This window comes from Salmo trutta, chromosome 30 (assembly GCF_901001165.1).
Source record: "Salmo trutta chromosome 30, fSalTru1.1, whole genome shotgun sequence".
Taxonomy (NCBI): Eukaryota; Metazoa; Chordata; class Actinopteri; order Salmoniformes; family Salmonidae; genus Salmo; species Salmo trutta.
Genome location: NC_042986.1, coordinates 34,458,273 through 34,479,865, shown reverse-complemented (window position 1 = coordinate 34,479,865; position 21,593 = coordinate 34,458,273). Strand labels below are relative to the sequence as shown.

At 48.0% G+C, this 21,593-nt stretch overlaps 1 protein-coding gene across 1 annotated transcript in view; it reads left to right on the top strand.

The window, feature by feature from the left end:
• Window positions 1–21,593, top strand: part of LOC115168911 (ERC protein 2-like) — a 332,236-nt gene that overhangs the window by 75,147 nt on the left and 235,496 nt on the right. Inside the window, exon 7 of the mRNA XM_029724430.1 lies at window positions 16,116–16,283. Within this exon, the coding sequence (XP_029580290.1) occupies window positions 16,116–16,283 (168 nt within the window). The remainder of the gene's footprint in view (window positions 1–16,115; window positions 16,284–21,593) is intronic.

Below are 21,593 nucleotides of genomic sequence, written 5' to 3'. Positions count from 1 at the left end.
CTAACTCTCTCTCTCTAACTCTCTCTCTCTAACTCTCTCTCTCTCCTTCTCTCAGAAGTCCAGCGTCCATCCCTTACTCCGCTGCTGACATGTGGCAGCAATTTCAGCCCCATTTCTCAAACACAACACACACATACGCACGCACACACACAAGCAAGGGCATACAAGCACACACACTCTCTTGCTCACCTATCCACACATTCTCACTCTAACACGTAGGCCTACATTCACATAAACACCCTATTCTGTCTGTCTCCCTCTTGTTGTGGGTCTAAGATGTTCAGGGTCATATTCTGCATCTCTTTACATGTACAGTGCATTCAGAAAGTATTCAGACCCCTTTACTTTTTCCACATTTTGTTAAGTTACAGCCTTATTCTAAAATGTATTAACTAGTTTTTTTCCCCTCATCAATCAATACATAATATCCCATAATGACACATTTTGGCAAATGTATTAAAAATAACAAGCTGAAATATCACATTTACATAAGTATTCAGACCCTTTACTGAAACACCTTTGGCAGTGAGTACAGCCTCGAGTCTTCTTGAGTATGACGCTACAAACTTGGCACACCTGTATTTGGGGTCTGGCAGGTTGGATGGGGAGCGTCGCTGCACAGCTATTTTCAGATCTCGCCATGTTCAGGTTCCGAGGTTTCATCAGACCAGAGAATCTTGTTTCTCATGGTCTAAGAGTCTTTAGGTGCCTTTGGCAAACTCCAAGTGGGCTGTTATGTGCCTTTTACTGAGGAGTGGCTTATATCATAAAGGACTGATTGGTAGAGTGCTGCAGAGATAGATGGTTGTCCTTCTGGAAGGTTCTCCCATCTCCACAGAGGAACTCTGGAGCTTTGTCAGAGTGACTATCGGGTTATTGTTCACCTCCTTGACCAAAGCCCTTCTCCCCCGATTGTTCAGTTTGGGCGGGTGGCCAGTTCTTATATAAATGTGCAAACATGTCTTTGTTTTGTCATTATGGGGTATTGTGATGTCATTATGGGGTATTGTGATGTCATTATGGGGTATTGTGATGTCATTATGGGGTATTGTGTGTAGATTGATGTGGAAATGTTTTTATTTAATCCATTTTAGAATAAGGCTGTAACATTACAAAATGTGGAAAAGTCAAGGGGTCTGAATACTTCCCGAATGCGCTGTGTATGTTTGTTCTGGACAATAGGGCAGCTGTTTCCCCTGCCTCCTCTCCTCAAACAGAGGTGTGTGTCTGTGGCATACACTGAGGTTTGAAGCTCCAGACTCCCCTGAGGCTCCCTGGTCCTGAGGCTCCCTGGTCCTGAGGCTCCAATCTCCCCTGAGGCTCCTGAGTCCTGGTCCTGAGGCTCCCTGGTCCTGAGGCTCGCTGGTCCTGAGGCTCCAGTCTCCCCTGAGGCTCCTGAGTCCTGGTCCTGAGACTCCCTGGTCCTGAGGCTCCAGTCTCCCCTGAGGCTCCTGAGTCCTGGTCCTGAGGCTCCCTGGTCCTGAGGCTCCCTGGTCCTGAGGCTCCAGTCTCCCCTGAGGCTCCTGAGTCCTGGTCCTGAGGCTCCCTGGTCCTGAGGGTCCCTGGTCCTGAGGCTCCCTGGTCCTGAGGCTGACAGGGAAACATGTTTTCCCTTCACCTCCCTGTGTTCGATGATGATGATTGCTCTTCCTCTCACTTAGCCACAGTCTGCAGGAACAGGGAGGCCAGTGAAAATAGAGTGGTGGGGGCAGGACTATGGGGTGAGTGAATAGAAGGGTACTTCAGACAGTTGGTGGGGGGGGCAACTCAATTATAAGGTTGGGGTAAGGTACGGTAGGTGAAGACATGAGGGGGGTTAGAGGAGTGGGGAGGGGGGTAGAGGAGTGGGAAGGGGGTAGAGGAGTGGGGAGGGGGTAAAGGAGTGGGGAGGGGGGTAGAGGAGTGGGGAGGGGGGTTTGAGGAGTGGGGGGGTAGAGGAGGGGGGAGGGGGGCTAGAGGAGTGGGAAGGGGGTAGAGGAGGGTGAGGGTGGTTAGAGGAGTGGGGAGGGGGGCTAGAGCAGTGGGGGTTAGAGGAATGGGGAGGGGGCTAGAGGAGTGGGGAGGGGGGGTAGAGGAGTGGGGGTTAGAGGAATGGGGAGGGGGCTAGAGGAGTGGGGAGGGGGTGTAGAGGAGTGGGGGTTAGAGGAATGGGGGGGTAGAGGAATGGGGAGGGGGGCCAGGAGAGTGGGGGTTAGAGGAGTGTGAAGGGGGGGTAGAGGAATGGGGAGGGGGGCCAGGGGAGTGGGGGTAGAGGAGTGGGGGTTAGAGGAGTGTGAAAGGGGGGGTAGAGGAATGGGGAGGGGGCACACGTCTTTCCTTTAGTCATAAATCACTCCTAGAAAAACACGATTACCCCTCAGACATATATAAAGCACTGCAGCTCCGTTAATAATTGGGCCTGATCATTAATGAAAGAAATAAAGAATGCGGTTGGTCTCTCACGCCCAAAGGGGCTCTGCTCCCTGAGGAACGCAGCGGAAATGTCCGCCCGCCGGGAAAACTCATTTTGCATGTTTGTTTTCTAACTCTTACACACACACACACACACCTGCATATGCACACACATGCACATGCATTTAAACGTGTATAGGTGTGTTGTTTGGGTTATTTTCAGTGAGGGTTGGGGTGAGGAGGGTAAATAATTACTCATTAAACCAGCTGTAGATTAACCCCTCCCACTCCCTCCCCCCCTACCCATAATAACCTTTGACTTCGTGTATGTGTCAACGCTGAGGTCATTCAACCAGCCAATGTGCTGCCAGACTGGCTGATGTACGAACCCCAGCAGGAGAGGAGCTGTTGACCTCTGACAGAGGGGTCAAAGGGCATGTGTGGCTCTAAATATACTCTTCACGTGGATAACGGGAAGGAGAGGATAGAGGGAGGGAAGAAGGGAGAGGATAGAGGGAGGGAAGAAGGGAGAGGATGGAGGGAGGGAAGAAGGGAGAGGATGGAGGGAGGGAAGAAGGGAGAGGATGGAGGGAGGGAAGAAGGGAGAGGATAGAGGGAGGGAAGAAGGGAGAGGATGGAGGGAGAGGATTGAGGGAGGGAAGAAGGGAGAGGATAGAGGGAGGGAAGAAGGGAGAGGATGGAGGGAGGGTAGAAGGGAGAGGATAGAGGGAGGGAAGAAGGGAGAGGATGGATGGAGAGGATTGAGGGAGGGAAGAAGGGAGAGGATAGAGGGAGGGAAGAAGGGAGAGGATTGAGGGAGGGTAGAGGGGAGAGGATGGAGGGAGGGAAGAAGGGAGAGGATAGAGGGAGGGTAGAAGGGAGAGGATAGAGGGAGGGAAGAAGGGAGAGGATGGAGGGAGGGAAGAAGGGAGAGGATAGAGGGAGAGAAGAAGGGAGAGGATGGAGGGAGGGAAGAAGGGAGAGGATGGAGGGAGAGGATAGAGGGAGAGGGAAGAAGGGAGAGGATGGAGGGAGAGGATAAGAGGGAGGTTAGAATGGAGAGGATAGAGGGAGGGAAGGAGGGGGAGAAGGAGAGAGAGAAGGAGGGAGAGGATAGAGGGATATGGTAGCAGTATTGTATGAATCAATATTGCTCCCTACAGTACATGGTTTACACTAAAGGGCTCGACATTAAGGCTTGTCCACTTGTCCGTGGCAAGTAAAAAATAAAAATAAAATAGAGTCGCACAACCAGAATATAGATTTCAGTTGTCCGAATGGACAAGTAAAAAAATCACAATATCTAACAATTACTCCGATCAGCATTGGATCAGGCAGAAGCATTGCCGCAGCATGGTTGACATTCTGGGTAATTTGCCCATATTCCTACACTGAATAAAAATAAACGCAGCATGCAACATTTTCTAAGGTTTTACTGAGTTACAGTTCATATAAGGCAATCAGTGAATTTGTATGAATTAATTAGGCCCTAATCTATGGATTTCACATGACTGGGAATACAGATATCTGTTGGTCACATACCTTAAAAAATGGTATGGCCGTGGATCAGAAAACCAGTCAGTATCTGATGTAACCACCATTTGCCTCATGCAGCGCGACAGTTGCCCTTCACATAGAGTTGATCAGGCTGTTGATTGTGGAATGTTGTCCCACTCCTCTTCAATGACTGTGTGAAGTTGCTGGATATTGGCGGGAATTGGAACATGCTGTTGTACATGTCACTCCAGAGCATCCCAAACATGCTCAATGGGTAACATGTCTGGTGAGTATGCAGGCCATGGAAGAACTTGGACATTTTCAGCTTCTAGGAATAGTGTACAGCTTCTTGCGACATTGGGCCATGCATTATCATGCTAAAACATGAGGTGATGGCGGCGGATGAATGGCACGACAATGGGCCTCAGGATCTTGTCACGGTATCTCTGTGCATTCAAATTGCCATCGATAAAATGCAAAAAAAGTGTCAGTTGTCCGTAGCTTATGCCTGCCCACATCATAACCCCACTGCCACCATGGGGCACTCTGTTCACAACGTTGACATCAGCAAACGTCTCACCCACACAACACCATTCACACTGTCTGACATCTGACCGGTACAGTTGAAACCGGGATTCATCCGTGAAGAGCACACTTCTCCAGCGTGCCTGTGGCCATTGAAGTTGAGGATTTGCCCACTGAAGTCGGTTATGATGCCGAACTGCATTCAGGTCAAGACCCTGGTGAGGACCATGAGCAAGCAGATGAGCTTCCCTGAGACGGTTTCTGACAGTTTGTGCAGAAATTCTTTGGTTTTGTAAACCCACAGTTTAATCAGCTGTCTGGTGGCTGGTCTCAGACAATCCCGCAGGTGTCACGCCCTGACCATAGAGAGCCCTTGTTTCTCTATGGTGTAGTAGGTCAGGGCATGACTAGGGGTTAGTCTAGTTTAATATTTCTATGTTGTATTCTAGTTTATATTTTCTATGTTGGTGTTTTGTATGATTCCAGTTAGAGGCAGCTGGTAATCGTTGTCTCTAATTGGGGATCATATTTAAGTAGCTATTTTTCCCACCTGTGTTTGTGGGATATTGTTTTGTGTTTGTACCTTTGCACCACGTAGTCACCTTTAGTTGTTCGTTTATTTGATTTATTTGTTTTTGCTTGAAGTTTCACTTTCGAATAAAGATGTGGAACTGTACACACGCTGCGCCTTGGTCCCGTTCTTACGACAACCATGACAGAATATCCCACCAAACCAGGACCAAGCAGCGTGTTCACCAGGTGAAGGAGTTTTGGACATGGGAAGAAGTGATGGGTGGATGCGAGACCCTTCCTTGGCGGCAGACGGAAGGTAATGATGGAGGACGGCGACGACGCCGGGGTTCGCGGCCACAGAAAGCCCAAGGACAACCCCAAGATTGGGGGGGGGGGCACAAGGGGTGGCCGGTCGAGCTGAGGAGAATGCCAGAGCCCGAATGGTAAACTCTGGAAGAGCGTGTCGTCAGACCACGGCCACAGAAACCCCAAGATTTTTTTTTGGGGGGGGGGAGGTCACATGGAGCTGGCGGCTGAGCAGAGGGAAGAGCCAGAGACCACATGGGAGGAGATAGAGAGTTGGTCAGTCGACCCAAGGAGAGTACCAGAGCCCGCCTGGGATTCGATGGAACAGTGTGAGGAGGGATACCAGAGAATGGAGTTGGCTAGGAGTATGTGGCAGCGCAGGCGGGCTGAAGATCGGGTCATCAGTCCGGTGCCATCTGTGCCGGCTCCACGCACCAGATCTCACGTGCACCTCCCCAGCCCGGTAAGTCATGTGCCTGCTCCCTGCACTCGCCCTGAAGTGCCAGAGCCCGTCAGGGAGGTAATGGGGAAGTTGGGATGGAGAGAGATGAGAGAGATGTTGTGCAAGTGTGTTCTGCTCAACATCTGACCAGAGGATCTGGTTAGCAGTCTGGTGCAACCTGTGCCGGCCCCACGCATCAGGCCTCCAGTGCGCCTTCCCAGTCCGGTACGTCCTGTGCCTGCTCCTCGCACTCACCCTGAAGTGCGTGTCCCCAGTCCGGTACGTCCTGTGCCTGCTCCTCGCACTCACCCTGAAGTGCGTGTCCCCAGTCCGGTACGTCCTGTGTCTGCTTCTCGCACTCGCCCTGAAGTGTGTGTCACCAGTCCGGGACCACCTGTGCCGGCTCCATGCACTAGACCTCCAGTGCACCTTCCCAGTCCGGTACGTCCTGTGCCTGCTCCTCGCACTCGCCCTGAAGTGCATGTCCCCAGTCCGGTACGTCCTGTGCCTGCTCCTCACACTCGCCCTGAGGTGCGTGTCACCAGTTCGGTGCCACCTGTACCGGCTCCACACACTCGGCCTCCAGTGCGCATTCACAGTCCAGAGCTTCCGGAGACGGTTCACAGTCCAGAGCTTCCGGCGACGGTACTCTATCCAGAGCTTCCGGCGACGGTACCCAGTCCAGAGCTTCCGGTGACGGTTCACAGTCCAGAGCTTCAGGCGACGATTCACAGTCCAGAGCTTCCGGCGACGGTACCCAGTCCAGAGCTTCCGGCGACGGTCCCCAGTCCAGAGCTTCCGGCGACGGTCCCCAGTTCTGAACCGCCTGCGACGGTCCAAAGTCCGGAACCTCCTGCGACGGTCCACAGTCCGGAACCTCCTGCGACGGTCCACAGTCCGGAACCTCCTGTGACAGTCCACGGTCTGGAACCTCCAGCGACGGTCCACGGTCTGGAACCTCCAGCGACGGTCAACGGTCCGGAACCTCCAGCTCCATGGCCGGAGCCTTGCCCTGCGCCGATGCCCAGTCTAAGCACGGCGTCCAGTCCAGCTCCAAGGCCAGAGTCTTATTCTGCACCGATGCCCAGTCCAGGCACGGCATCCAGTCCAGCTCCAGGATATTATATTTTCTATGTTGGTATTTTGTATGATTCCCAATTAGAGGCAGCTGGTAATCGTTGTCTCTAATTGGGGATCATATTTAAGTAGCTATTTTTCCCACCTGTGTTTGTGGGATTATTGTTTTGTGTTTGTGCCTGTGCACCACGTAGTCACGTTTACTTGTTTGTTTATTTGATTTATTTGTTTTTGCTTGAAGTTTCACTTTGGAATAAAGATGTGGGACTCTACACACGCTGCGCCTTGGTCCCGTTCTTACGACAACTGTGACAGCAGGTGAAGAAGACAGATGTGGAGGTCCTGTGCTGGCGTGGTTACACATGGTCTGCGGCTGTGAGGCCGGTTGGACGTATTGCCAAATTCTCTAAAACGACATTGGAGGCGGCTTAAGGTAGATAAATTAATATTAAATTCTCTGGCAACTGCTCTGGTGGACATTCCTGCAGTAAGCATGCCAATTGCAAACTTGAGACATCTTTGGCATTGTGTTGTGTGACAAAACTGCACATTGTAGACTGGCCTTTTCATTGCACCTGTGTAATGCTTGGCTACTACACATCTCTTTAGTACCACAGATAGACCTAGGCTATTAAACATTTCTTTAGTACCACAGATAGACCTAGGCTATTAAACATTTCTTTAGTACCACAGATAGACCTAGGCTATTAAACATTTCTTTAGTACCACAGATAGACCTAGGCTATTAAACATCTCTTTAGTACCACAGATAGACCTAGGCTATTAAACATGTCTTTAGTACCACAGATAGACCTAGGCTATTAAACATGTCTTTAGTACCACAGATAGACCTAGGCTATTAAACATCTCTTTAGTACCACAGATAGACCTAGGCTATTAAACATCTCTTTAGTACCACAGTTCCAGCAGATTTGAATAGGCTATTCAAATATATTTGGCTCCCCATGAGTCCTCTCGTCCCTCCCGTAGCCTTCCAGCCAAATGCATAGCAGTTGTTTTTGTATTTAAAAAAAATAAAGTGCATTATTGTGGATGGCCGCTAGGGGGGTATAACATTGTATATGGGCAAACACAGAAATGTATTTCAGATCCCTCCTACATACTTTAGTAATTTTCAGCCACCCTTTTGGCCGATGGTGTTACGGGCCTTCTTTGGGGAAGTCAAAAATCAGTTTTACTAAAACCGTTAATGTCAAGTCCTGCACTAGTGTCAGTATTCCTCCCTACAGTACACTTTACAGTATTGTATATATCAGTATTTCTCCTTACAGAACATGATTTACAGTAGTATTGCGCTCTACAGTACACTTTACAGTATTCTAAATATCAGTGTTGCTCCATACAGTACATGATTTACAGTAGTATTGCTCCCTACAGTACATGGTTTACAGTATTGTATATATCAGTATGCTCCCTACAGTATATGATTTACAGTAGTAGTATTGCTCCCTACAGTACATGGTTTACAGTATTGTATATATCAGTATGCTCCCTACAGTATATGATTTACAGTAGTAGAATTGCTCCCTACAGTACATGGTTTACAGTATTGTATATATCAGTATTGCTCCCTACAGTACATGGTTTACAGTATTGTATATATCAGTATTGCTCCCTACAGTACATGGTTTACAGTATTGTATATATCAGTATTGCTCCCTACAGTACATGGTTTACAGTAGGAACAGTTCAATCAGCTAGGCAGGAAGTGGAAGGCCTGGAAACAGGATGCAGCGGCTGGCGAGGAGCGTTTGGAAATGATCAGGAAAAATAATCAAACATGGTGCGAGTGTTAATGAGGGAGAACGCCCATGGTGTCGTGTGTGTGTGTGTGTGTGTGTGTGTATGTGTGTGTGTATCTCTCCCTCCTATAGCAGTTAATGATGATGGATGATATGGTTAAGGAAGGCTGTGAACAGCTGTGTTTGGGGTAAAGCAGGATTGTAATAGAGGACAGAATCTGTCCACTAGAGCTTAACATTATCCTTCTTCAGCCGTCTAGGATGAGAGATCTACCATCGTGATACAAGACATATGAAACATCCAACAAGCTCTGTCTCACTGCAGAATTAGACACTTTTCCAAGTTTCTCCAAACATCAGATCTGGAGTGATCTCTCTGTAAACATCAACCGTTGACTGGCATTACGTTCCCCCTCTAGCAGTATACATCACCATCAATAGAACTGTGACATGCTCATGACCTGAGGCCCTTGTGTCATTTAAATATATATTTAAAGGCAAAGTGTGTGAGTGCGTGTTTTTGTGTATTGGATGGGTTTTCTCCTGTTCTTTGCCCTGCAGCCCATACTACAGTTCATCCTGTCATTACCCCATAAGGAGGCCTGTGTGATCCGGTCATTACGTGACTCCAGATCTGAGCTATGAAGTGTGTGTGTGTGTGTTTTTGTGTGCGAGTATATGTGTGCGTGCGTGTGTGTGTGTGTGTGTGTGCGTGTCTTTGCGTGCGAGTGTGTGCGTGTGTGTGTGCACGTTTGAGCTTTAGCTGTGTCTCATTCTCAGCTTGATGACACACCTTGGAATTCTCTGCCCTTGCCTGAGGACAGGGAATGTTCTCTCATATCCGCATGGATCAGTGTGTGTGGTGTGTGAGCGGGAGTGTTTTAGCAGTGTGTGTGTGTGTGTGGGAGTGTTTTAGCAGTGAGGGTGTGTGAACCATTAAGAAGGACTCCTAGGTTTGCAGCTCCTCTGCTCAAGGTGTAAAGGAGGATGAAAGAGGTATCCTGAGACAGACGGAGAGACCGGCGTGGCATGGCCAGCCCTGTAGGCGTCCACTGACCTGCCTGCATCCCAGACTCCTAGCTCTGAGATGATGCTGTTAATCTACCAGGATGAGCTCAGATCTGGGTGTGCCACACCACCACTACACACCTGCTCTGGCCTCCTCTCCTGGGCCTCTCCCAATCTAGACATGCTTTATGGATGAATGAAAGGGAAAAGTTGTAGTGTTTGGAGATGTTATATACAGTAGCTCCAGTGTAATAATCAGTATGGGAAAGTTTCCCGGTAGATATATGGGAGGTACTTGTACTTGTACTAATTTCTTAAAGTGTGTAGGTGTTTCTGCATCTTAGTAGTATGTTAGAATTGATTGTAATGGCAGTCAGATGTCCAGGTCCATTGTGGGAACACTGGATCAGTGCAAGGACCTTTCTCTCATGAAACTGTTGAGTTCCTCTGTGATAGAGAGCAGAGTAGCAGTCTCCTCACATGGACAGAGATAGATGTGGAATTACTGTTCACATGAGATAGTGAGGTGTCTCAGATCTGTGTGTGTCTGTGTGTGTGTCTGTGTCTCTCTGTCTCTCCACTGATAGACTCCAGGTTCAGGGATACCCACATAAAAAGGTCTACAGTTTAATATTCTGAAAAAAAAAAAAAAAAAAATCAACTGGCAGTTCCTTTTGTCTTTACCAGTATAAATCATCAACAATCATCTGACAACCAATAATACATACCAAGATAGTGGCTTGTTCTACTCAGACAATTTTGTAACTGAAGAATATTGTGTGACAGGCTAGGAACCAAACTTTTGGTCAGTGTTTACCTGGGCACCCTTATTAGGGTAGGATATGCAGGAAATGTATAAAAGCACCCCTTGGACATGTCCCCCCTTGGACATGTCACAGATTATCCATTATATTGACCAGAAACTGAAGTGGCCTGGCTAACAATGAAAAGAAATGTCTTCAAAAATGGAAGGCAGTCGGGAAGAGGCAAGATCAGGTGGGACCATTGAAGCCAATGGGAGGGCAGATGCGCGTGTGAACAACAGGCGTAATTCCGCTATAAAGTGTTTCTGGGATGTCATGTGTCCTACTTATATCTTATACACTCATAACATCCTAATCATTACCAAACTTTTATTCAATCAAATAAGCCAAACGTAACAAATAATCCATTTACATTTTTTGTTAACCAAATTCGACTCTCATTGACATCCATACAAACCTCCTCACTTGGTAAGCGACAAACACTAAAATCAAAGCCGCCTGCCTGAGAAGACAGCTTTTTGGCCCAGTTATCCCTCTTGCTTCGCCTCTTCCCCTCTGATGTTCAGGTGAGAGTTTTGTACCTGGAAGGTGCTTTGTGTGTGTATAGGCTGTATGGTGTTGGTGCTGTTGGTTAGTTCTGTGAGCAACCATTTTGTGACCATGCTGTTTTGAATAAATGTTGGGGGTGTGGTTGATTTTGTTCTGAATGGTATGTGTTGAGTTGGACCATCAGTGAGTTTATTCAAGATGTTCATTATGTAAAAGCACAGCAATAATGCCCTATTGCCTTCAGTTGGATTGTTTGGAGAAGCTTTTCTGGTTTGAGGTCCAGGCATTTTATTGGCAGTCTTTTTAAGTAAAGTCATTTGTATTTCTAAAATATCTATTGTTTATGTAAAGACAGTGGTTAACTGTTCTTTCTTTCCTACCATCAGAAGTACAGTATTGTTCGTCACTGTTTTTGTTCGTCTTGTGAATTAATCTCTGTGAAAACACTATTTCAGAAAGCTATCTAGTGGAAGTAACAGATCTAAGAAATAATGTTGGTGTACTCTTGTTAATGTGTTATTTATGTGTCAAACAAGCCAACCTAATACTCTAAGCTTTAATAAACTTGACTTGTTCTTTATATCTGTCTCTGCAGTGTTTTTCTGTCATGGGCCTAGAACCTGTCTAACTTTTAGATGTTACAGTTATAGTGAAACGTGTATATTTTTACTAAGGTGTTGTCTGGTCCGTTACATTGGTCAGAACTGTTGACCCAACTCAATAGGTGGCCTGTCACAAACCTGTGTGTCTTATGTCCTGATTGAGGTGTTCCCTTCATTAAACAGTAACTGGTGTAGTGTCTTATGTCCTGATTGAGGTGTTCCCTTCATTAAACAGTAACTGGTGTAGTGTCTTATGTCCTGATTGAGGTGTTCCCTTCATTAAACAGTAACTGGTGTAGTGTCTTATGTCCTGATTGAGGTGTTCCCTTCATTAAACAGTAACTGGTGTAGTGTCTTATGTCCTGATTGAGGTGTTCCCTTCATTAAACAGTAACTGGTGTAGTCAGGAAGTAGTGCCATTTTAGCTATCCCTAGTCAGCAGGTGTTACAACAATATACTATATACAATATACAGTCATGTCCACAAATACACTACAGTCATGTCCAGAAAAACCCTACAGTGAATACTATAGTATATAAATATAGTAATACTACTGTATTTAGACAATAGTATTTTTTTCATGGGCTATTAAGGGCAAAATAAACACCAATTACTCAAATATTATCTGTTGATTTGGGATGATTAATTTCACAGCAGATTTATTTTAATGGATGTCATATGGCATGTTGTTGCGCCGGCCAGACATACTCTCAGATAACACACACGCACGCTGTCTGACTACAACTCATCACAGCCACCAGAGACAACCAATTGCACCGTCCTGCTTCAGGAGAAGGAAAACTGTGCAGTGAGCATGTTGTCTGTATTTCCTTCCAAAGCAGGTTCAGAATGGTGTTTAGAAAGGTCCATGTCATGAAGGTAGAAAATAAGAAGCAACACCCAGGCCCCTGACTGACTGTGACCGACCGACCGATCGACCTGCTCTAGCTGCTGTCTGTCTGTTGCTTTGCCTGTCTCTGTGGGACAACTGTATCATCTGTGTGTGCGATTCAAATCGAATTTTGTTTGTCAAATGCGCCGAATACAACAACCTTACAGTGAATTGCTTACTTACCAACAATGCAGTTTTAAGAATAAAAATTTTAAAAAAGTAGGAGATAAGAATAACAAATAATTAAAGAGCAGCAGTAAATAACAATAGCTGGGCTATATACAGGGGGTACCGGTACAGAGTCAATGTGAGGGGGCACCGGTGTGAAGGTAATTGAAGTAATATGTACATGTAGGTATAGTTATTAAAGTGACTTGGCATAGACAATAACAGAGAGTAGCAGCAGTGTAGAAAAGGGGGGGGGGGGGCAATGCAAATAGTCTGGGTAGCCATTTGATTAGCTGTTCAGGAGTCTTATGGCTTGATGGTAGAAGCTGTTAAGAAGCGTCTTGGACCTAGACTTGGCGCTCCGGTACCGCTTGCCGTGCAGTAGCAGAGAGAACAGTCTATGACTAGGGTGGCTGGAGTCTTTTCCTCTGACACCGCCTGGTATAGAGGTCCTGGATGGCAAGAAGCTTGGCCCTGGTGATGTACTGGGCCATACGCACTACCCTCTGTAGTGCCTTGTGGTCGGAGGCCGAGCAGTTGCCATAAAAGGCAGTAATGCAACCTGTCAAAATGCTCTCGATGGTGCAGCTGTAAAACCTTTTGAGGATCTGAGGACCCATGCAAAATCTTTGCAGTCTCCTGAGGGGGATTAGGTTTTGCCGTGCCCTCTTCACGACTGTCTTGGTGTGCTTGGACCATGTTAGTTTGTTGGTGATGTGGGCTCCAAGGAACTTGAATCTCTCAACCTGCTCCACTACAGCCTCGTAGATGAGAATGGGGGCCTGTTCAGCCCTCCTTTTCCTGTAGTCCACGATCAGCTCCTTAGTCTTGATCACGTTGAGGGATAGGTTGTTGTCCTGGCACCACACTGTCAGGTCTCTGACCTCCTCCCTATAGGCTGTCTCATCATTGTCGGTGATCAGACCTACCACTGTTGTCATCAGCAAACTTAATGATGGTGTTGGAGTTGTGCCTGGCCGTGCAGTCATGAGTGAACAGGGAGTACAGGAGGGGACTGAGCACGCACCCCTGAGCTTTGTATCATGCCTGCCTAAGGGTTTGTAATGTCCATGTTTTATAAGGCAGAAGGTATAATTCCTGACCTTGTTACTTTGTACAATACTGTGGTATTCTCATGCTCTCTGGTACTTTTGAATGTGGTCTCCTCATATAGTCTCCTAGTTGTTTATTGGACCCAAAGTCGACTCGAGGTTTTATACCTTTGCAGATTCGGCTGCCAGAAAAACTTTTATGATGAAACGTGAAGCAGAAAAAGGGAGGTGAAGACTAACAGTGCTGGTGTTTTCTTTAAACCGCTGTTTTACTTAGCAAACCAACGTCCAAAAAACAGATTTGGCTGTCATTAGAAATATGAAAGGGGAGGTGAAGTGGGGGAGTGTGTGTGTGTGTGTGCGCGAGACTGTGTGTCCACGGCTGCACACATATTATGCATGTATGCGTATGTGAGAGTGATAGTGTGTATGAATGAGTGTGTGAGAATGATAGTGTGTATGAATGAGTGTGTGCACATTGCATCTCACTTTGCCAAGAATTAATAGTTTTGCAACCACGAAATCTTGAAAACATATCAAAACCTTTTTAAATGATCTGGTGTTGAGTGAGGGGCTGGGAGGCTGGGGTTTGGAGGAGATAGGGCGATGGATGTGTTTTTAATTCATCTATGCACCGGCACGCCTCGATGCAATCTCCCTGTCCCCCTCGGATTTGGACTGAGCCAGGCCGGACTGGACTGCTCCCTCGCTTTCTTTCTCTTCCTCCCATCTCTCTTTCTTTCTCTCCCCCCTCTCTCTCTCTGGGCTGATCTATTCCCGACTCCCCCTCTCTGAGCCAATGAAACACTGTAATTACAAAACAGAATGTCCACGCCAGCGTCCAATAGCTCGGGCCAAACGAGTCCCTGGTTGCCGTGGAGACAGCAGGCGTTCTGTTTTGCGTGTTGTCACAGGGCAGCGTGGCGTTGAGAAATGTGGGATGGACCCCAAAAACAATGTTTGGCGGGACTGGAGGGATCCCAACCCCTCTGTCTCTCCTCACAACTCACACCTACTGATGTACACTGGAAGAATCCTAGGAAGAGGGAGGGAGGGAGAAAGAGAGGGGGGAGGGAGAGATAGAGAGGTGGATGGAGAGATGGCTTTCATCACTCCACAAGATCACTCTGTCTCACCAGAGAGAGAGAGAGAGAGAGAGAGAGAGAGAGAGAGAGAGAGAGGCCTTTAGTCTCCACAACATACATTTAGCTCCATATCCATCATCTCGGCAGTGTATATGTTGACAGAGAGCTCTACAGTGCATTACTGGATGAAGTAGCATTTTCACGTTCACTGAAGGAGATGGCGGTAGTTTCAACGTGCTACAGTGATTACAATATCTACCAGGAGGTCTACCCCTCCTCACTCTCTCTCTCTCTCTCTCTCCGTTCCTCTGTCTCTGTGTTTCAGGGAATGTGATTCTGTCCCAGGCACCTAGGGCGTGCTATAAGAGGGTATTACCATTCAGAGACTAGTGTATCACAGCTTAGTGAGTGATCTGAGGGATTTCCTGCTCACCGACGCTTACACATTCTTTCTAAATTGCTCTTTGCCAGGTGGGGGGGGGGGGGATTAGATACTCACACACACACACACACACCTGAGATGTCCAGTCCAGAGAGTCGGATTAGGGGTGTCAGTGCAGTGTGTGAGTGCCAGGCAGAGAAGGACAGAGCAGGCCTCAGTAGCAGGGTCTGGGACACTGCCAGCCAGGTAATATGAGATACATACTTTCCCATCTTACACCTGGGGGTACCAGCCTGGGGGTACCAGCCTGAGAACCTCTATCACTGCATGTTACACACACACACTTGCTGTATTTTCTCTCTCTCTCTGGAAATGCCCTGTAAAGTCTCTGAAAGATGCTCCATCAAACCCTTAAAATGTTCACGCCATCTCCTCTGAGCCCACCCCAGGTTTGTTCAAATGCCCGATAACAAGCTCACAGACGGACACACGCACACAGACAGACCTTGGAAGTTGAATTTAACAAGGGTAGCCTGGTTTCACACGGCGCTGATGACTACCCAGCAGCAGTAGCACGGCTCCATGGCAACACAACCTGTTAATGTAATCAGCACTAGCAGTCTGACACTCTGACAGCCAGCTCAGAGTGAGACGCTAGACACTACAGTGTGGAGAAATGTCCAACGAATGTTGATGTTAGGCAGTGAGGATTGATACCTGTACAGTATATGCCCAATAACAACAGAGAACCCTGTGGTCTGGGGTACATACTGTGGGTTCATATAGCTAATATACTGGAATAAAGAAGTGGATATCTCTCTCTCTGTCTCTCTATCACTCTCCCTCTGTCTCTTTCTCTCTCTGTCTGTCACTCTCTCTCTTTCTCTGTCTTTCTCTGTCTCTCTCCTGTCTTTCTGTGTTTCTGTCTATCTTTCTCTTTCTGTCTCTGTCTGTCCATCTACATGTCTGTCTGTCTCTCCTTTCTCTCTGTCTTATTTTTTGCTGTGGTTGTTACATTGCAGCCTTCTTCATGCCCGACACGATTGTTCAATAAGAGCTAGTTTAATCTGAGCCCTCCTATCTCTCTCTCTTTCCCAGGTGGATGCGTTGCGTGTACGTCTGGAAGAGAAGGAGTCCTTCCTCAGTATGAAGACCCAGCAGCTCCAGGACCTGACGGAGGAGAAGGACACGCTGGCCGGAGAGATCCGGGACATGAAGGATATGCTAGATGTTAAGGAGAGGAAGGTCAACATCCTGCAGAAGAAGGTGTGTGTGTGTGTGAATGTGACTAGCTGTTCTCCAATAGTGTTAATTACAACTAATTAGCCTGCTAGTTTGGGGAGGGACCACTGACTATGACTCCTGAGACATCCTTCTCTCAGCACGCACGTGACAACACACACATGCATCAAATCAAATTTTGATGAAAACCCACACATACATACATGCGCAACACACTCAGATGCATGCGCACACACACACGGAAACACACACACTACCTGAAGTGTAGGTTGAAGAGGAAGCCAGTCAAATGATGTACCCTCAGGCGAGGCAGTCGGCCCTGTGAGAAGGTCTCATACTTATACAACTCTTTATGGCTTTATTCAATGGAATTAAATATGTCCATTTGTAGACTAAGGAAGTGACTGCAGTATTTGTTGACGTCACATCATCACTAATGCTGATGGGACCCTGACAGGACAGACAAGAAAGGCACACTCATATCCATCCTAGTTTGATATAAATGAGCTCGTTAGGCAGTGGGCGTGAGACAGAGCCCATGGGTCGAAGGTAAGAGGCTAATTAGGAATGGCTACATCAGATAGTGACTAAAGGGCATCTTTACTCATACATAAGGCATGGACAGGAACCCATGAACAGGAACCCATGGACAGGACCCCCCCCCAACCTCTATTAACCCCATTAAACACAGCAAGGGAAAGCGACGGAGGAGGAAAGAGGCAGAAGAGGGAGAGTAGAGAGGAACCTTTACGTGTGTGTAATTGGCCCATAGAGGACAGGAACACACACACCAGGTGGCCATGGGTCTGTCTGCAGAATTAACCTTATAAAAGCCTCTGAAGCCATGCATGTGTGTGTGTGTGAGGAGTGACATCACAGCGACATGTTTAGACTGCGTTGTCTACAGTAGCCCTGTGAAGGCACAGATAGACTGACTTAGCCCAGACTAAAGAACTTGTCCCAGGTGTTCCAGTCCATTGCTCCCTGACTAAACACTCTGCACTGCGTAGGAGGAACCCTGCCTTCTGATTGGTTTGCCAAACTTCCTGGTTCCCATAAATCCATGAGGGCTGTAATTTACAGTATGGTCCCTGGGGGTGGGTCAGAGAGAAGCTGAGGGTCACTGCTAATTTCCTCCCCTTCTCTGGGGTCCATCATTCATAATTGGCCCCTGGTGAAAGACTCTTCTTCCCTCACTGAAATTAAGCAACAGAAGAGGAATAGAAGAGGCCCTGACCTACCCTAACATGTCCCCACCTGATTGATTGACTGAATGGCCGACTGACTGACTGAATGGCCGACTGACTGAATGGCTGACTGACTGGCATACTGACTGAATGGCATACTGACTGAATGACTGACTGACTGAAAGGCTGACTGACCAGCTGGCTGCCTGGCTGGCTTACTGACTGAATGGCTTACTGACTGACTGACTGACTGTTTGACTGACTGACTGAATGGCTGACTGACTGACTGAATGGCTGGCTGCCTGACTGAATAGCTGGCTGCCTGACTGAATAGCTGGCTGCCTGACTGAATAGCTGGCTGCCTGACTGAATAGCTTACTGACTGAACTGAATGGCTGGCTGAATGGCTGGCTGGCTGAATGACTGGCTGACTGACTGACTGGCTGACTGGCCGACTGAATGGCTGACTGACCAACTGAATGGCTGACTGACCGACTGAATGGCTGACTGACCAGCTGACTTGCTGACTGACCAGCTGACTTGCTGACTGACCGGCTGACTTGCTGAATGGCTGACCAAATGGCTGAATGGCTGATTGGCTGAACGGCTTGCTGACTGGCTGGCTAACTGAGCAGCTGGCTGACTGAATGACTGGCTGACTGAATGACTGGCTGAATGGCTGACTGACTGAATGGCTGACCTGCTGACTGACCAGCTGACTGACCGGCTGGCTGACCGGCTGACTGAATGGCTGACCGACTGAATAGCTGACTGACTGTCTGTCTTTTTAACATTTATTTAACTAGGCTGACTGACTTGCTAACTGAATGACTGACCGGCTGGCTGACTGAATGGCTGGCTGGCTGGCTGACTGAATGGCTGGCTGGCTGACTGACTGAATGGCTGACTTGCTGACTGACTTGCTGACTGACTTGCTGACTGACTTGCTGACGGACCGGCTGACTGATCGGCTGACTGACTGTTTGGCTGGCTGAATGACTGGCTGGCTGACCGACTGACCGAACGGCTTGCTGACTGACTGATTGACTGGCTGACTGACCGGCTGACTGACCAGCTGACTGACCGGCTGACTGACCGGCTGACTGACTTGCTGACTGACCGGCTAATTGACTGGCTGACTGACTGGCTGATGGACTGTATGGCTGGCTGAATGACTGGCTGGCTGACCAACTGACCGAACGGCTTTCTGACTGACCGACTGACCGACTGACTGACTGACTGGCCGACTGACTGGCCGACTGACTGGCCGACTGAATGACTGACTGACTGAATGACTGACCGACTGGCTGACTTGCTGACCGACTGAATGACTGACCGACTGGCTGACTTGCTGACCGAATGAATGACTGACCGGCTGGCTGAATGGTTGGCTGAATGGCTGACCGACTGAATGGCTGTTTGACTGACTGAATGGCTGATTGACTGACCAGCTGGCTGACTGACGGCTGGCTGACTGAACGGCTGACCAATTGATTGACTGGCTGACCAATTGACTGACTGGCTGAATGGCTGACTGACTGACCGGCTGACTTGCTGACTGACCGACTGACTGATTGGCTGACCGACTGACTGAATGGCTGACTGACTGACTTTTTAATTGTTTTGTTTAACTAGGCTGACTGACTTGCTGACTAAATGGCTGACCGACTGGCTGTCTGACTGACTGAATGGCTGGCTGACTGACCGGCTGACTGAATGGCTGACTGAGTGACTGGCTTACTGGCTGATTGACTCGCTGAATACTGACCAGCTGATTGTCTGACCGACTGATTGACTGACCGGCTGGTTGGCTGACTGAATGGCCGACTGAATGGCTTGCTGACTGACCGACTGACTGACCGAATGGCTGATTGGCTGACTGAATGGCTGGCTGACTGAATGGCTGACTGAGTGAATGGCTTACTAGCTGATTGACTGACTGAATTGCTGGCTGGCTGACCAGCTGATTGACTGACCAACTGATTCACTGACCGGTTGACTGACTGAACGGCTGACCAGTGGTGGAAAAAGTACCCAACTGTCATACTTGAGTAAAAGTACAGATACTTTAATAGAAAATAAAAGTAAAGTAAAATTCACCCAGTAAAATTCTACTTGAGTAAAAGTCTAAAAGTATTTGGAAAGTAAAATTATAAATCATTTCAAATTCTTTATATTAAGCAAACCAGATGGCACCATTTTCTTGTTTTTTTAATTTACGGAAAGCCAGGGGTACACTCCAACACTCAGACATAATTTACAAACAAAGCATGTTGTGTTTAGTGAGTCCACCAGATAAGAGGCAGTAGGGATGACCAGGGATGTTCTCTGTTTAGTGAGTCTGCCAGATCAGAGGCAATAGGGATGACCAGGGATGTTCTCTGTTTAGTGAGTCTGCCAGATCAGAGGCAGTAGGGATGACCAGGGATGTTCTCTGTTTAGTGAGTCCGCCAGATAAGAGGCAGTAGGGATGACCAGGGATGTTCTCTGTTTAGTGAGTCTGCCAGATCAGAGGCAGTAGGGATGACCAGGGATGTTCTCTGTTTAGTGAGTCCGCCAGATAAGAGGCAGTAGGGATGACCAGGGATGTTCTCTGTTTAGTGAGTCTGCCAGATCAGAGGCAATAGGGATGATCAGAGATGTTCTCTGTTTAGTGAGTCTGCCAGATCAGAGGCAGTAGGGATGACCAGGGATGTTCTCTGTTTAGTGAGTCTGCCAGATCAGAGGCAATAGGGATGACCAGGGATATTCTCTGTTTAGTGAGTCCTCCAGATCAGAGGCAGTAGGGATGACCAGGGATGTTCTCTGTTTAGTGAGTCTTCCAGATCAGAGGCAATAGGGATGACCAGGGATGTTCTCTGTTTAGTGAGTCCTCCAGATCAGAGGCAGTAGGGATGACCAGGGATGTTCTCTGTTTAGTGAGTCCGCCAGATCAGAGGCAGTAGGGATGACCAGGGATGTTCTCTGTTTAGTGAGTCCGCCAGATCAGAGGCAGTAGGGATGACCAGGGATGTTCTCTGTTTAGTGAGTCCGCCAGATCAGAGGCAGTAGGGATGACCAGGGATGTTCTGTTAAGTGCGTGAATTGGACTATTTTCCTGTCCTGCTAAGCATTCAAAATGTAACGAGTACTTTTGGGTGTCAAGGAAAATGTATGGAGTAAAAAGTACAATATTTTCTTAAGGAATGTAGTGAAGTAAAAGTAGTCAAAAATATAAATAGTAAACTAACGTACAGATACCCCAAAAAACTACTTAAGTAGTACTTTAAAGTATTTTTACTTAAGTACGTTGATCCACTGCGGCTGACTGACCGGCAGGCTGAATGGCTGGCTAACTGACTGGCTTACTGAATGGCTGGCTAACTGACTGGCTGGCTGAATGGCTGGCTAACTGACTGGCTTACTGAATGGCTGGCTAACTGACTGGCTGGCTGAATGGCTGGCTAACTGACTGGCTTACTGAATGGCTGGCTAACTGACTGGCTTACTGAATGGCTGGCTGAATGGCTGACTGAATGGCTGACTGACTGGCTGGCTGAATGGCTGGCTAACTGGCTGAATGGCTGACTGAATGGCTGACTGACTGGCTGGCTGGCTGAATGGCTGACTGAATGGCTGACTGGCTTGCTGAATGGCTGACTGACTGGCTGGCTGAATGGCTGGCTAACTGACTGGCTGGCTGAATGGCTGGCTGAATGGCTGACTGAATGGCTGACTGACTGGCTGGCTGGCTGGCTGAATGGCTGACTGACTGGCTGAATGGCTGACTGACTGGCTGAATGGCTGAATGGCTGGTTCTTGTAGTTGTGTAACTGTAAGTGCAGCCTACACTGTGTTAGATGAACAGTATCACACTACCCAGCTGTGTCTCTCATAAAGGTCTCATCCCTCCAGGCCTCTCCGGACTAACAGCAGCAGCCCCAGTCAGTCCATTAGGCTGTAAATCACTGAGAATGTGTTCCCCCTGCAGAGAGAGAGGGAGCAGATATCTAAACCAGACACACACACACACACACACACACACACACACACACACACACACACACACACACACACACACACACACACACACACACACACACACACACACACACACACACACATTGGCTGACATGGCACAGATGCAGGACAGCTCTGGAGATGATAT